Source organism: Sus scrofa, chromosome 1 (assembly GCF_000003025.6).
Source record: "Sus scrofa isolate TJ Tabasco breed Duroc chromosome 1, Sscrofa11.1, whole genome shotgun sequence".
Lineage (NCBI taxonomy): Eukaryota > Metazoa > Chordata > Mammalia > Artiodactyla > Suidae > Sus > Sus scrofa.
Genome location: NC_010443.5, coordinates 256,569,188 through 256,585,103, shown reverse-complemented (window position 1 = coordinate 256,585,103; position 15,916 = coordinate 256,569,188). Strand labels below are relative to the sequence as shown.

Sequence of the window (15,916 nt, the reverse complement as noted above, 5' to 3'; positions counted from 1 at the left end):
TGTCTAAGGGAAATCCTTTTTCTCTTTCAATCCTACTTTACATGAATAGATATTAAAGGACAAAGGTAAAAACACAGGCCAAACACTCTCTGACATAGACAGCAACATCTTCTCAGATCCACCTCTTAGAGTATTGACAATAAAAACAAAAATATACAAATGGGACTTAAAAGTTTCTGCACAGCAAAGGAAACCCTAAACAAAACGAAAAGACAACCCACAGAATGAGATAAAATCTTTGAAAATGAATCAACTGACAAGGGATTAATCTCCAAAATTTATAAACACCTCCTGCAGCTCAATACCAAAAAATAAACAACCCCATCAAAAAATGGGCAGAAGATCTAAACTGACAATTCTCCAAAGAAGACATACATATGGCCAAAAAACACATGAAAAGATGTTCAACATCACTCATTATTAGAGAAATGCAAATCAAAACCACTATGAGGTACCATCTTACACTGGCCAGAATGCCTATCATCAAAAAGTCTACAAACAATAAGTACTGGAGAGGATATGGAGAAAAAACTACACTATTACATTGTTGGTGGGAATATAGATTGGTGCAACCACTGTGGAAAACAGTATGGAGATGCCTCAGAAAACTAAAAATAGAACTACCATTTGATCCATCAATCCCACTCCTGGACATCTATCCAGAGAAAACCATGACTCGAAAAGATACATGTACTCCTATGTTCATTGCAGTACTATATACAATAGCCAAGACATGGAAACAACCTAAATGTCCATCGACAGAGGAGTGGATAAAGAAGTTGTGGTACATATACACAATGGAGTATTATTCAGCCATTAAAAGGAAAGAAATAATGGCATATTTGGCAACACGGATGGACCTTGAAATTATGCTAAGTGAAGTCAGCCATACAATGAGACACCCACATAAAATGCTATCACTTACATGTGGAACCTAAAAAAAGCATACAATGAAACTTTGCAGAACAGATACTTGAATATCTGTGTCTAGTCACTTATGATGGAGCATGATAATGTGCGAAGAAAGAATGTATACATGTATGTGTAACTGGGTCACCTTGCTGTAGAGTAGAAAATTGACAGAACGCTGTAAATCATCTACAATGGAAAAAATAAAAATCATTATAAATGAAAAAAAAAAAAGGACAAAGGAAGTTCACCTAATGGTGCCAGAGTTTGCAGTGTGGAGGGGTTCAAGCGGGAACTCTGTGGGCATGTTGCAATATCCTCTTGCAGTGGGGTGTTTGTGGCCCAAAGTGTCAGCTGTCCCTGGGTTTCCTGATATTGGGGATTTTTATTAACATGCAGATTCTCCACTTCATTTATAAAAAATATGCGAAGTACATTATCATTTGTTTGCAGACATGTCTACTGGCTGCAGACAAAGTTCTGCCTGCCTGGCTCATCTTCGCTACTGCAGTGAATGGCAGAGATTCACTGGGATGTCTTTCTCTAACTGGCCAGTCTGAAAAAAGATGTGTACTCCTCCCACAGACTACTCCTCTGGACTGAGACTGGGAGTTCTTTCGCACCAGTGACCTCAGTGGTGTGTATACTCACCTGTCTTGTCCTCTAGATGGTGAGCGCCTAAAGGGCATGGTCTGGGTGGGCACCGAGGGAACGTTCAACCAATATTTATAGGGAAGGAAGAAAGGACGGGAAGGAGGGGAAACAAGGAAATGAAGGAAGGGAGAAAGGCTGGAGGAAGGATTCAGCCTCATAGGACAGTTTTCCAGGAGATAAATGAAACCCTTCCCTGCCTACTGTCTTGGATGTAGGACCTCTGATTCTCTGAACTCTTCTCCATCCCATTGTCTGCCTCACCCTCGCTCAGGTTGCACTGTGCAGGGGCTAGCTCTCTCCTTGTTCTGTTCACTCATCCACATCCACCCACAGCCCCCTCCACCCTGCTCTGTGTGCCTGGAAGGCCTCTGTGCCTTCCACCAGCATGTTGCTCTGCCTCCTGAATTCCAGTTCGGTTCCCCAGTGGGAAGCACTAGCAGAAGACTGGAAGGCAGAAGAGAATGAACATGTCAGATTCACTCTCCAGGATCCCTCCTGGCCAGGGGGCTGTAGCTTGACTCCTCTTCTCTGCTGAAGGTCCCAGCAGCCGCCAGGACACCCTCTCCATTCAGCCATTCTCTTTGGGTCCTACAGTTCCTTCCTCCTCTTGCCCCTCCAGGCCAAGGATGGGAATGGGTCCCCACTGTTCCTGAATCTGGCCTGGTAGGTTGTCCTGAATCCTGCCTACACTCTTGGTCAATGGTCTCTCCTTCCAAAAAGCCCCTCCTTCAACTCTCCTGAATTATTCCCCTTGAATGTGCCATCTGTTTCCTTCCAGGGCCCTGATGATGCAGGCTGCATCTCTGCCTCTCCAGGCGCTGCCTGTTCCTGGATGCCTGCTCTACTCAAATCAGGCCTCCTTCGGCTGACTTGCCTTGCTCTCCCTGAGCAGAACACACCCCGACTTTCCAGTCTCCCGACTCGCCGTGTGCCTCTAAAACCACAGATCAGAGTTTCTTATTTTGAAATGAGTCCCCCATGAAGGGGGAAGCCACCTTCCCAATGTCCAGTAGACAGGCCCGCAGGGACAGATTTGCCCAATAGAGGTTATGTTTAAAGAGGACAGGAACAGTCACCCATTAGTTCCCTAAAATGACTTGGAATAAGACAGCAGCAAAAAGCTGGGTTGTGCAGAGCTCAACCTTAGGACCATCAAGGCCACCTTCTCCACCTTGCTGCAATCCTGGCTACAACCCCGCTGTGCATACCTTAGGTGATGGGGAGCTCACTCACCTACAGAGAAGCACTCCCCTGGAAGGACCATCATGATCTGGGATGACACCGTCTCCTATTCAGCTGCCTCCTGTAACTGTATCACTCTGGTCCCAGGCATGACTTAGAAACCACACAGAATAAGTCTGGAACTTGGAGTGCATGTGTTATGGCCCTACAATCATGGCCTTGTGAGAATTTTCTCATCCAGGCCAAACATCTCCAAGTGGTGATGTGGTACAGCTCCTGAGCCCCTCATGGTCCCAGTCCCCTTCTCTGTGCACATCCTCACTTAACTGTCCTTATCCTGGCCTCTTAATAAAGAAAACTGACCGCCAGTATAGCTGTAAGCGTTCTGCAGGGGGTCATGGAAGCCCAAGGCCCTTACCCAATTCTCTTTCAAACTCACTCCCTCAGAACATCATAAAGCCAAGCTCTCAGGAATCTTAGGGAAGAAGAGACCAAGAACAGAATGTGAGAGGGCAGGTATCTGAGAACAGGAAGGAGGTAAGGGCAGTTCTGTCAAGCTGCGCCAGAGTGAATGAGCAGGACCTAGACATCTTAAGCATCCTTACCCCGAGTCTGGCCACTAATGGACGGCCTAAGCTTTTGGCCTCAGTGTTCCTTTATGGAGGAAAGGGGTTTGGGGCCAATGACCTCTGAAGATGATTTCCAGGTCTGACATTTGACACTGTCTTGATGTCTTCTGCAGCCTTCCACTACAACCGGGTGCTTTCCTGACACAGGAACTCCTGAGAACATGGACTGAGGGGCCCAAGACTATTCAATTAAGCATGAGTTCAGAAGTGTTAAAAGACAAAGTAATTCTATGATAGAGTCCCCAGAGTCCCAGGAATCTGCCCAGCTGCATTACTGGTGGGATCTTAATTTACTCAAGGAAATGGCTACATAAATTGTCAGAATGATGAATTTTAAACTGTGCTACTCAGAGTGAGCAGCGCACAAACCTTTTCTCACTAGTCTATGGCACAACACGTGCAGAAGTGGAGAGTAAGCATGCAGAGAACTCTGCTACTACTTCACGGTTCTTGTGGTATTTCACTTTAGAGCAATTCATTTTTGCTGTATAGTATAAAAATGTCAATCTGCAACATATAGGAAATGAAACAAAGCAAAACTGGTTTTTCACCATAGATAGGAAAGCAGTCATTTAAATATTGTCTTTATTGTCTTTACCCATTAAGAAAAAGAGACAGAGACAACACACAGAGTGCGCGCTGGATGAGAATTCAGCTCGGCTTTTCATTAAAAAATCACCTAGACAATATCAGTGTAATATTCACCCCTCCTATTACAGGAAGGTGCCCATCTTCCTTCCTTCTTTCTTTCCTTCATTTCTTCCTTTCTACTTCCCTTGCTCTTTTTTTTAAAAAGTCACAAAGCAGACATTTTGCTGCCAATTTCCACAGGTTTCTCTCTGCATATGAGGTAGCTGATCTGGCCAGAATGCTGTCACCCCCAGTTTCATCAAGAGATGACACGTTCTCAGTGGGGTTCACCCAGGGCACGAGACTTTCCTGCCAGCAAACAAACAGGCCCTGGCGTGAGTGGTCACAGTGTTGGCACATGGCTGCTCATGGACATTCTGGACAGGCAGTCCCGTGACTTAGAAAAGAGGAGGCCACCGGAGCCTGCCAGCTCTGTCTGCTGATTGGGAGGTATCTGGAACCTGGGGCCCCATGGCCCCTCCACTCTAGCATGGTGAACCCTCAGCAAAGGTCAGCTGCCCTCGGTCCCAGCCCAGTCACACTCAGCAGTTTTCTCCCAAGCCTTTAGGAGAGTCACCCTGCCTGTCACCGTGGTCCTTTGACTCTGCCTCCTATTGTTCTTTGGACTTCAGTGGGAGGTTTTGAGTCCACAGACCTAGATTCAAATTCAAGATCTCCATTTATTAGCTGAAGGGCCTGGGGTAAATCCCTTCCTTGTTCTGAATTCTGGATTTCCTTCAGCAAAGCAGGGATAAGGGCACCCACCTTCCTGGTACTTGGTAAGTGCTGAATAAACACTCATTCCATGAATGAATGAATGAACGAATGAACAAACAGGCAAATGGCTTCCAAGTATTCACAACCCTTCGCCTTCCCCCATGCCCACTCAACCTGGGCACACCGGTAACTCCTGAGAGTCTAGCTCAATAGAGCTCATTAATCTCGAAAGACTTGCATCTGTGATTTAGCCAAGTGACTTTCCTGACCCGTGACCCTGGTCAAGTCATTTCACTCTCTAAGGCCCTTGATTTCCACATCAGTCAAATGCGAATGCTTACCCTGTCTTCTCTTCCTGGCCAAGTCCTGTCAAAGCCTAAATGAGAGCAGATGAAAGCGCATCGTGTCCTGGAAGGACCTGGCTACACACCAAGGCTTCTTCCCACATGGGCTGCTCCTATCTCTGGGCCAAGGTGAGAGTCCAGGGGCCCCCTGGTGCCAGGAGGCTGAGCTGACGTGCTCTCTGGCTTGGCGCCAGGCACGACATTCTCCTGCCAGCCTCATCATTCCTTTGCACATAGGTATTTTTGTCTGTGCATGGGAGGCCCTTGCTCTTTTGAGAGAGACATAAAGAGAAGAGTCAGCAGAAAACCTGCAGAGGTCGGCAAATGTGCCCGAGCCATCAGCAAGGCCAGGGTCCTGTGAATTGGGCAGAATGGAAAAGTTCAGCATGAATCTGGGAAATCAGGAAAGCAGATGTGGACTGTCTCTCTGGATTTAGAATTAGTTCCCCTGGGTCCCACATCACATACAGATTACCCATGGGTTCACCTTTGCACTTTTCTGTGGGGTTGCTGATCAGAGCTGTAGCACAAGGCAGAGCCTAAGTCAGGCGTGAGATGAAGAACCCCCGTTCTGCCCTCTTAGCAGAATAAGTTCTTCTACTTTGCATGTCCTCTTCTGACCAATCTCTGATGTTCAAATCGTACCTAAACCTTCCCCAAGATATTCAAGCTGCACCCCTGCTGTCTCTTTGACCTCCCACGGGACTCCCTACACACGACCCACACTACCTTTCATTGCACAAGAAAGGATGAATACACTGAGAACTAATAACCAGCCCCTATGAGAGACATGTCCTTTATCTGCCTTCTCTCAATCTCCAAAGAAGCTTCACAAAATAGGTACCAGGCTTATTCCCATTTTGCTGATGAGGAAATACTTGTAAGAGGTCACGAAAGGAGGAAAGAGAATTGTTGAGATCTGGACCCCGTCTGTCTGACCTCAGCCAATCCCAGCTTGACCAGCATTGTCCAACAGAACCTTCTGCTGGGATGGACGTGTTTATATTGCTCTGCCCGGTAAGGTAACTGCTAGCCCCCCATAGGCAGCTACTGAATTCTTGAAATGTGGCTAGTGTGACTCAGAAAACCGATTTTAAATTGTATTTCATCTTCACTAATTTAAACTTGAACAGTGAAACGCGGCTAGGGACTACTGTATTGGACAGCATGGCTCTAAATTTTTGACAATTATTTGTACTCGGCCCAGTTTAGACTCAGCTCTTTGAGAAGACAGGGGCCTGGGTTTTTGCTCTAAGCCTACGGAAGACACTCAGTAAATATTTCTGTAATGGACTACACTGGCACATTGTCCCGTGATGACTTGTCCAGCCGCTGGGTGAACTGGGAAACTCCCTTAACCTCATTGGGCATCAGGAGGCGCGCATGCCCAGATAAAAAGGGGAGGAGCTCAGCTCTCTTACCTGTATGGAGAGTCAGGATCGAAGCAGGTCTTGGTGACATCGGTGATCTCGGGGTCACAGCACTCCCCGCCGTCGAAGTTGAACCGCTCGTAGTTGCAGTCCATGTCGCACACCCCGTTCTGCTGCTTCTTCATGAAGGCGGGGTGGCGCAGGTGGCGGCAGTCCCCGCCATCGTGGCCGGTCAGGGTGTGGTTGCACTCAGGGTCGCAGTTCTCGTCCCCGATCTTGCTGATGTCGCAGTTGGCCAGGATGAGGCGGTGGCGCAAGGATGAGTTGCTCACCTCCAGCACCTCCAGCTCCCAAGAGATGTTGTAATGCCTGAAGGCCTCGGCCAGCTGCCCGTGCTGGAAGTCGATCTGCTGGCGGCTCACTGTGGGGTTCTCGTGGTCGTCATCGTGGAGGTTGACCACGCGGTAGCGCACCACCTTGGGACGGCGGAAACGGGGAAGTTGGTTGTAACTGGCAATGACCTCCATGTTGTCACACAGTGTCTGCCCGCAGAGAGGAGGCTCCAGACTCGTGTCCAGCAGGAAGTCGTGGGCACCGCTGAACTCCACGCGGGGGCTGCTGCCATCCTTCATGGGGGACCAGGCCCGCTTCACATTGTCCCAGTTCTCCTGGAGGAGGAGCTGAGGTAGAGGAGTGTGGAGGCCATGGGTCTCCATGTCCAGCAAGACCTCCTGTTGCGTCCTGGCCACCTTCCACAGGCTGAAGCGCTCCACGTAGCCCCGGTAATTGTGATTCAGGGCGCTGCCTCCCAGCATGAGGACCTTACACTTCTGGGTCAATGGGCTGAAAATGCCTCCCACCTGCTCTCCCGAGGTTGCCACCTGCGCACCATTCACATAGAGCTTCATCAGCCGCCCATCGTAGGTGGCTGCCAGGTATACCCACTGGCCTGGGAGGTAGCTGCGGTGGGCATTGATGGTGGTCACTTGTCGGGCCCGGTCTGTCTTCAAGGAGAAAAAGTAGCGTGGGTCTCTGTTGCCTTGGTCACTGACGGTGTGAATGCCCACGACCCATCCTCGGTCACGTGAGGCATAAGAACATTTGTCATACAGCCCTATGTGGCCCCAAAAGAGAAAGATGAATAAATAAAGGATGGGAGAAGGAGGCAGGGTAAATTATTTCTCTCTGATATAATGTATATCAGGTTGTCCTAGACCAGGAGTTTTCAAACCGTGTTCTGTGGGTCTTGGCAGTTATTAATGGAGCCTCTGGGACCACTACCAGGACAAGGAGAGGTCCAGAGGAAGTGAGAACACAGGTGGGTTGGTTTTGTTCTCTCCACAGCTTTAACCTATATGGCTTCACTGTCATTGGTTTTGAGGATGGAGCATACAAGACAGACACTGTTGGCAGGACGTGTACTTGAGATAAAGAAAACAGCAATAATAATAATTAAAATCTGAAAACCTTTGATTTTGCAAAACTGTTATATGTGGAGGAGGACTTTCGAATGAAGAGTGTATGTGAAGTTCAGGATGACTTAGGTGGTGAGAGGAAGAGGGGAGAAAAATCAAGAGGAGATGCTGATGAATAGGAAATGCTCATTTAAGAGGCAGTCACCATAACTCTGGGCATCCGTCAGCCATCAGCACTCATCAATGATCAGTGGTGGTGAACTGTCAGGAAAGTCTCCTGGAAAAGGGAGTGTCAAGGGCTACAGAGCTGGTGGCAAAGCTTCCGTCTGTAACAGAAGATGCGTGTCTTGGCTAGCCCTGACCTTCACCCCAAGAGAAATGCAGGCGTGCTTACTATCTGAGCTGGAAAGCTTTTTAATGAACACCACCTCCAAATCTTTCACTTGAAAGGTGAGGAGGGTAGATCCAGAGAATGGAAGGCATCTGGTGACACAGCCACTGACACCTTTCCTGAGACCCAATTCAGCTTGCTTTTCTCTAACACTAATGCTAATATTAAAAAACAAAAAACAAAAAGTGTCCTCTTAACATTAAAAAGATGCTGGGGACTCCTTTATCAAATAAAATCTTCCAAGCCTCTGTGGTAGGTCAGGCATTGTGCTAAGGTCTGTGCGTGCATTAATTCATTTAATCTATGTAGTACCCCCAAGGTGGTGATATTAAGTTAACAGCAGAGGGAACTGAAATTGAAGAAGGTAAAGGGATGGGTTTAAGGTCATCTGGTTGGTAAGTAGATCCTAGATCCATTAGATCCTGGAGTCACTGTCCTACGTACTAACTCCGGTACCTCCTTCTCCCTCATCAGTGCCCCCAGGTATCTATCTGGATCAAGCCATTTGCTTGGGAGTGTCCCAAGATTTAGCTCTTTTTTGGGGCAAGTTCCAACTCAGACGTCTCTAGATTTACTTTGGGAACCCCAAGAAGTGGCTTAGAAGATTCTCTCTGGACCTAATTATCTTTATACTCACCAGCACCCATCCAAGTCTTTTGGAATATACCCAGTGTCCTTGGCACAAACAGGTTGTTGGATGGGAAAGAGGACTAATTAAGAGTGTATTTTAAGTGTCAGATGATGTATGAAGCCAGGTGGGAGGAGAAAGAGGGGGACATGAAAATGAATAAAAGATGCTCATTTAGAAGGACAGTCCCTACTTTCAGCTGGAGAATTGGTGCGGTCACCATAACTTTGAGTGTGCATCTGCCATTAGCACTCATCAAATGAGCATGGAGAACTCCCAACAAAATCAGTAAAGGAAGCACACACAGTCTGTACCCTTTTGTGGGCACCAAGGCCTTAGAATCTGTGTGCATCTCTCTTTGTTGCTGACATAGACGGCAGTTTGGGCCAGGTATCTCATTCCACCTACATCTCTCCCACCACTCCCTGGCCAATAATCCTTCAGGTAACAGCCAGAGCCTCCTACAAAGTCAACCTGCTCTCACACCTTGACCCAAGTACCTCCTCTGGGTCTTGGTTCCCTATCTGGCAAAGGAGGGGGCTGAATAAGGACCCCCTCACATGCTCAATCCAAGTCTGATTTTCTGTGTCCCCATTCTTCCCAATGGCTAAAACAGAAACCACCTCTCCCAAGAAGCTGTCCTGGATAGTCCTGTGAAGAATAATCATTCCCTCCTGTGAAGTCATTTCACTTTCAGGAGACTAGACACTTGCTTCCTGGTTTTGGACTGGGTGCTTCTCGAGAGTCATGATTCTGTCTGTGCATCTGTACCCTGTCCAGCACTGCATGCACAATGCCTTGTACTCAGCAGGTACAGAGCAAATGTCTCATGAAGGAGCATTTCTAAATAGAGTGGGAGAAGAGGAAAGGACAGGAAGAATAAAAGGCCGTAATTTGTGTCTCCTTGGCTAACGGACGGACACAATCAGAAGATAGAGGATGTTCTTGGTCAGGTAGAAAGAGCAGGGTTTTTTGGACTCGGGGTAGTTCTGATGACAGCAATTACAATTGGCTGTACATCTGGAGTAAATCACTTCACCTCTGTGGATCTTAATTCCCTCATCTGTATCTCTCTTTAGGTATGCTGTCATACTTAAAAGGCTTAGGGGCTAAACCATCCCCGGCACACAGTGGCTGTCCGAATGGGAGCTCATTTTTAAGATGCTGGAGGGTCTGAGAGTGATATCAAGGATGAAAAGTAGAAAATGACTCAAAACAAAATACAGAAACACTAGAGAGAGGTACCCTAGAGGCATCTTGACTGATGCATCAAGAGCTGGTAGGACGAGGGCTTGAAAAAGCACAAGCCCTCCTCAAATCCACTGGCAAACCCTACTCAGAAATCATAAATCCCCTTTGGCTTTGCTACTGTTACGAGACTTGCATGTTAAAAGCTACTTCCCCACTGACCCGTCCAAGGCCAAAGCTCCAGATTTGGAATAGGTTCTCCCAGAATTGTTGCTGCTGCCTAGGGAAGCAGGGGAGCACAGGTTCCCGGGGGGGTCCCCACTCCTGTGCCCCTCATCCTACCTCTCAGCTCACCTTCTCTCCTGCCCCTGGCTAACTCCTCCCCCTTAAATAGAAAATTCTCCTAATGACAAAATTAACATCTGAAACAGGATCCCTTTTCCCTCTCTTTTTCTCTCTCTCTGCAGGTTTTTATTTTGCCAGGGGCTCTCAATCCTGGTTTTTCCTGTTGCCTTTGGAAGGCGGCTGGCCGGGTTAGCAAGGTAAAATGTTTACACATCTGTAGGGTGCCCTCAGTTCAGAACCTTCCTGGGGCTTGGGACCAGGGCTCCAGTCACCTCTGCCACTGAGAGAGAAGAGGGAAGCAGTGAGAAAGGCCAGACTCTGCGACACGGAGCCGACGACTAAGAGGTGGCTCGGCCCCAGGAGGCAGAGAGGAAGGGCAAACAGAGGGTTTTCAGTGGAACCAAGAGGAAACACATTAAGGGAAATGAGAACCTTGAAGCAGTGGCTTTAGAAGTTCAGAGGGAAATATTTACCTGGAGTGTTAGTGGTGAAAGGAAATCACTGAACTTCAGTAGGGATGGGGGGTGGGGGTGGGTGGTGAATGGGATTTATTTCTGTATGAAAATAACATAATCAACAGAAGTCACATATCAGGGGGCTGGAAGAGAGGCACCGCTGTATCAGCGCCCAGAACCAGGGATCTGGGACCAGAAGGCTGGGCTTAGCTTGTGGATGACCTTGCTGGGGACAAGTCACACCACCTCTTAAGCTGCCAGGTCTCATTTCCCTTCTCTGAAAAAGGAGGGGTTAGGATTAAATGATCCCCCACTACAATTTAAGAGCTCTTTTGTTCACTGTGAGAATGGTTCCTTGTAAGTAGGAGATGCTTCAAAAATACTATGGTTGATTTGAATTGGATGCCTCATGTTGTTCCCAATTCTTGCAGGCTTAGAGGATCTGTCCTTAAGAAACAGTGTTCTCTGGAGAACACGGGTGTACCCAGCCACTGCCACCTCATCCCTCCCCATGGCTATCCAGGAAGATAGCGACACAGGAATGAAACAGCCAGTGGGCACCATCTGTGTGGGACTAGAGGCTGATCCCAGGGGATACATCCCCTCAGGGCAAAATGAAAGGTCATGGGCAATGCTGTATACAATCTACATCTCATTAGCATAAAGCTGCCTCAAAGCTATAAGCACAAGGAAGCAGACAGGGAAAGTGCCAGAGCCCACTCACAAGCCAGTAAGGTGTCTGGGGAACCTGTACAGACGCAGAAGTCCAGACCAGGAAAGGAGCCAGCCCTGGGTCTCACGACAATCACCTTGAACCCTGGTCAGTCAGCCTCTCTACAGTGTCCCTATTTTCCTGCAGCAGGTCTGCTGTGAAAAGGGCTTTATATCCCAGTAGAAGCTTGATGTTTATTTATTTTCATTGCCTCTTTTTTGTGTGTGTCTCATCTCACCCCAGAGATGAAGAGCACGTGCGAAGGAGGCAAGTCCAGAGGCAGAAGGTTTGTAGAGAGTTTTCCAAGACCTATGCCTGGGAGAATCCTCTGGGCTTTGGGGTCACCCTCTCAGAAATGTCACTACACCAGGGCAGTGTTGTGTGACCGACCACACATTCATCCTATTTCTCCCTATCAGAAAACTCACCACTTCCATTATTACTTATTCAGTGTCTGCTTCCCAAGTATATGTCTGTCTGGTTTTTTTTCTAAATGCCCTACATGCAACACATCCCTCCCCATGGCTACCCTGCAGATGCTCCATAGAGTGTGTCATCGAAAGTATAAAATAAAGGAAGGGAGGGAGGGACGCTGCCCTGTTGCTCTGTTCCTTATAAGAGCATTGCCCTTTGTTTAGAACGTGCTGAGGACTATGTGCACTATGTTAATTCTCTCACTTCATCTTCACAAACAAACTATCAACACAGCCCATTCTTCCGAGAAAACAGAGGCTCCACAAGGTAGTAGCTTGTCCAAAGCAACACAGCTTAGAATCCACGTCCAGAGGATTCCAAGGCTCAGGTTCTCAAGCACATCTCTGCACTAAGCACCAAGTATCATACACTTTATTGTGGGCTGCTTGAAGACACAGCCCCCCCCCCAAAAAAAATATTTCTCTATGTTCCAACACAAGCAAATTGAAAGGAACTGCAAGCCAAGAGGATGCTTTCTGTGTCATTCTTCTCCTGATCCTAAAAAAATGGACTAAGCATCAGGGGTTCTTTATTACCAGTGCTTAATCTGTTTGACTCTGCTTGGTCCACTTCACTGGGACCCATGATTTGCCTGGCCCTGGTTGTCTGTCTGGAGTTTGGAACATTCTGCTGGCCCTGTCCTTCAAGCATCTGAATCTCCATCACCAGCCTCCTTGCCTGCTGGTTTCTGACCCAGCTTTGTTCTGACGTCCAGGCTCTGTAACTGCAATGTTCTTTTTCTTCGACTTTTCTTCAAGGTGGCTGTCGCATTCTTGGCTGCCTCCCATCTTCCTTTCCATCTGCTATGGGTGGAATTGTGCCCCCTCCCCTATGTTCATATGTTGAAGTTCTAGCCCCTAGAACCTCAGCATTTGAACTTAATTAGAGATAGGGTCTTTCAAAGAGATAGTTCATTTGCAATGAGGTCATCAGTGTGGGCCTTACTCTGATACAAGTGTTGTCCATATAAGAAGAGGAGATGTACATACAGAGGGAAGACCGCGTGAGGACACAGGGAGGAAAAGATGGGCATCTCCAAGCCAAGGACAGAGACCTCAGGAGAAGCCAACCCTGCAGACACTTTGATCTCAGGCTCCTGGTCTCTAGAATTATGAGAAAATAAAACTCTGCTGTTTAAACCACCCAGTCTTGTAGGGCTTTGTTATGGTAACATCAGCAAACTATAATGCCACCATTCAACTATTCAACAAGTCTTTTTTTTTTTTCCCCTGCAGTCACAGCATGTGGAAGTTCCTGGGCCAGGAACTGAACCCACACCACAGCAGCTACCCAAGCGGCTGCAGTGACAATGCTGGTCCTTAACCCACTGTACCACAAGGGAACTCCTTCAAGAAATGTTGTAAGCTCTCCCTCTGAAATTTCTCTAAAGTCTTTCACTACCTCATACCCAGTTCAGCATCCTTCTCTGGTTAAAACACATTGTCTCACCTCAATTCCTATTACAAGTTGGGCAAAGGGTATTAAGAGGACCCAAAATGGATGGCACTGTCACCACATACACAACTTCCCTCACAGTGGAGACACTTCTGTGCTCCAGCTCAAATGTGCATTTCCGAAGCCCCTGCCGTGAGCTGAGCATGCAAGTAGTTGCTTCCGGGCCAAAGCAACTCATGAAACCTTCAGAGCAACCTTGTCTAATAGGTGCTATTAACAGATGAGAAAACTGAGACTCAGAGAGGTGAGGCCAGGTCGCAGAGCACTAACTGGTAGAAAAGACTGGATGGAATCCAGGACGTCGGGTTTCAAGTTCAGTTCCCCACAGATGAGCAGGATCTCAGCTATGTTTTTGTTTTGTTTTGTCTTCCTAGGGATACCTTCCTGAAATGGCTTAATCCAACACAAAATTAACTCTGATAACATCTGACTTCCTTTCATCGCTATCTAGGTAGGGAGGCCAATTAGCAAAGCATGACAATTTATATCAAGTTGTATTATTATTTGTTTTCTCTCCTTGGGAGAGTGGACTTGGAAGGGGAGAGGAAAACTTCTTGGGTCACTTCTGCCCGTGACAAAGTAGCATTTTCAAATAAATACAGTCAGCCCTCCATGTCTGCAGGTTCTATATCCCCAGATTCAACCAACTGCAGATTGAAAATATTTGAAAACTTTTTTTTTTCCAGAAAGTTCCAAAAAGCAAAACTTGCATTTGTTGTATACTGGCAATTATTTACATGGCCTGTACATTGTTTAAGATATTATAAGTAATCTAGAAGTGAGTTAACATATATAGGAGGATGTCCATAGGTTATATGCAGACACTACGCCGTTTTATATAAGGGTCTTGAGCATCCCTGGATTTTGGTACCTGTGGAGGGTCTTGGAACCAATCCCCTTTGTATACCAAAGGACAAAGGACGAGTGTACTGATAAATTTAATAATGCACATTTGCTGAAAGCCTCTAGGTAGCAGGTTCTCTGCTAAGCACAGATACCCCATTCATTGCTCATCCTAACCCAGTGAAGTGGGCTTTACTGATATGCCTTTGACAGAGGACGACCCCTAGAGCATGGTGGAATCACAGGCAGGCTGACCCAAAAGTCAGAGCTCTCTTCTAGGATGCTTTCCTTCCCTGGGAATAATGCTTAGCCCCTGGTCAAGGTCCTTGGGCTCCAGCTTTCCCACTTCACTGCTGTAAGTCCACGGGCAAGCAGACCCCAGTCTTGGGGTCTCCTCAAACCCTCCCCTTATGAGATAGGAGGGCTGCATCAGATGGCCACAAAGAGCCCTCCCATCCCAGACGCTTTGCAGCTCTGAGATCCGAGGTCCCTCAGACACCTCAGCCTCGGTTCCTCTGGTGGGAGATGTGAGGTCATGGAGGAGGGGGGGGAGGCAAAGGAAGGCCATTTCAGGCCCTCCAACTTAAGGATGTCCATGAGCTGTGAAACATCTGCCAGGGGAATACGAGCAGAGGTGAGAGGATGTGGGGATGAAAGGGGGAATTTAGGTCAACAATCTGGTTTCTTTCAGGAGGCTAAAAAATATTAAAAGCTCAAGGTTGGAGCTGGTCCTTTTTTGTTTTGTTTCATTTTGTTTTCCCTCCCATGATTTAATGGCTGGTATCAAAGCCACAGAGAAATGCTTGAGAGAGCAATCCTATGGAAAGCTTTTATCTGTCTTGAGGAGGGTGATTAAAACAGACAGATTTGGGTTAAGTAGACCCATGGTCCCCGCACTGGGTTCAGTTGTGGGGGAAAACCACCAAAGTGACCCTGGAGGACTCCTGAGTGCAACACCAGGCACTCAGAGGAGGGCCGGGACATCGTCACTGAGGCAGGTACCCGAGGGACTGTTCCTCGGCATCATCATCCTTCCAGGGATGCTCTTAGGGTCAGGGGAAGGAGGCGCTTCAAATAAGTCATACCTGGCTGGAGGCTTAGCCACACTCTACTGAGTTCTGGATGTCCCTGTCTCCTATTGTAAGAGAAGCTGGAGCATCAGGAGGGACCCTTTGGGGCAATCCACAAGGTCAAGATTAGCTTCTCTGTGTTGGCCAGGCAGGTGAACATATGGGGCCAGATTTCCCTTTGCAGGACTAGGGGGAACAGCATGGTGGCATCTGTGTCGGCTCTCTGCCTATATTCTTTTTCCCTGTTGAGACACAAACCCTTTGACAACATGGGTCGGTTCACTTTTTTGCTACCTTTGGGACCTTAGAGGAGCTCATTCAACTCTCTGAGCCTGTTTTCCCAGGTGTATTCCAGGGATTAAAAAGTCTTCTCCTGTATAAGTCACAGATTTTTTTTTTTTTTTAACAGCAAGGAGATAAATACATGCATACTTCCTTGTAAACTATTTAAGGCAGGGTTGACAAAAGTATGTCTAAGGGTTCCTAAAGTCCATTCACTGTATTA

The 15,916-nt window shown here is 47.4% G+C and overlaps 1 protein-coding gene across 1 annotated transcript in view; it reads right to left on the bottom strand.

Annotated features, from left to right (window-relative positions):
* Window positions 1–15,916, bottom strand: part of PAPPA (pappalysin 1) — a 240,318-nt gene that overhangs the window by 199,710 nt on the left and 24,692 nt on the right. Inside the window, 1 exon segment of the mRNA XM_001926753.7 lies at window positions 6,487–7,549. Coding sequence (XP_001926788.5) covers window positions 6,487–7,549 — 1,063 coding nt within the window.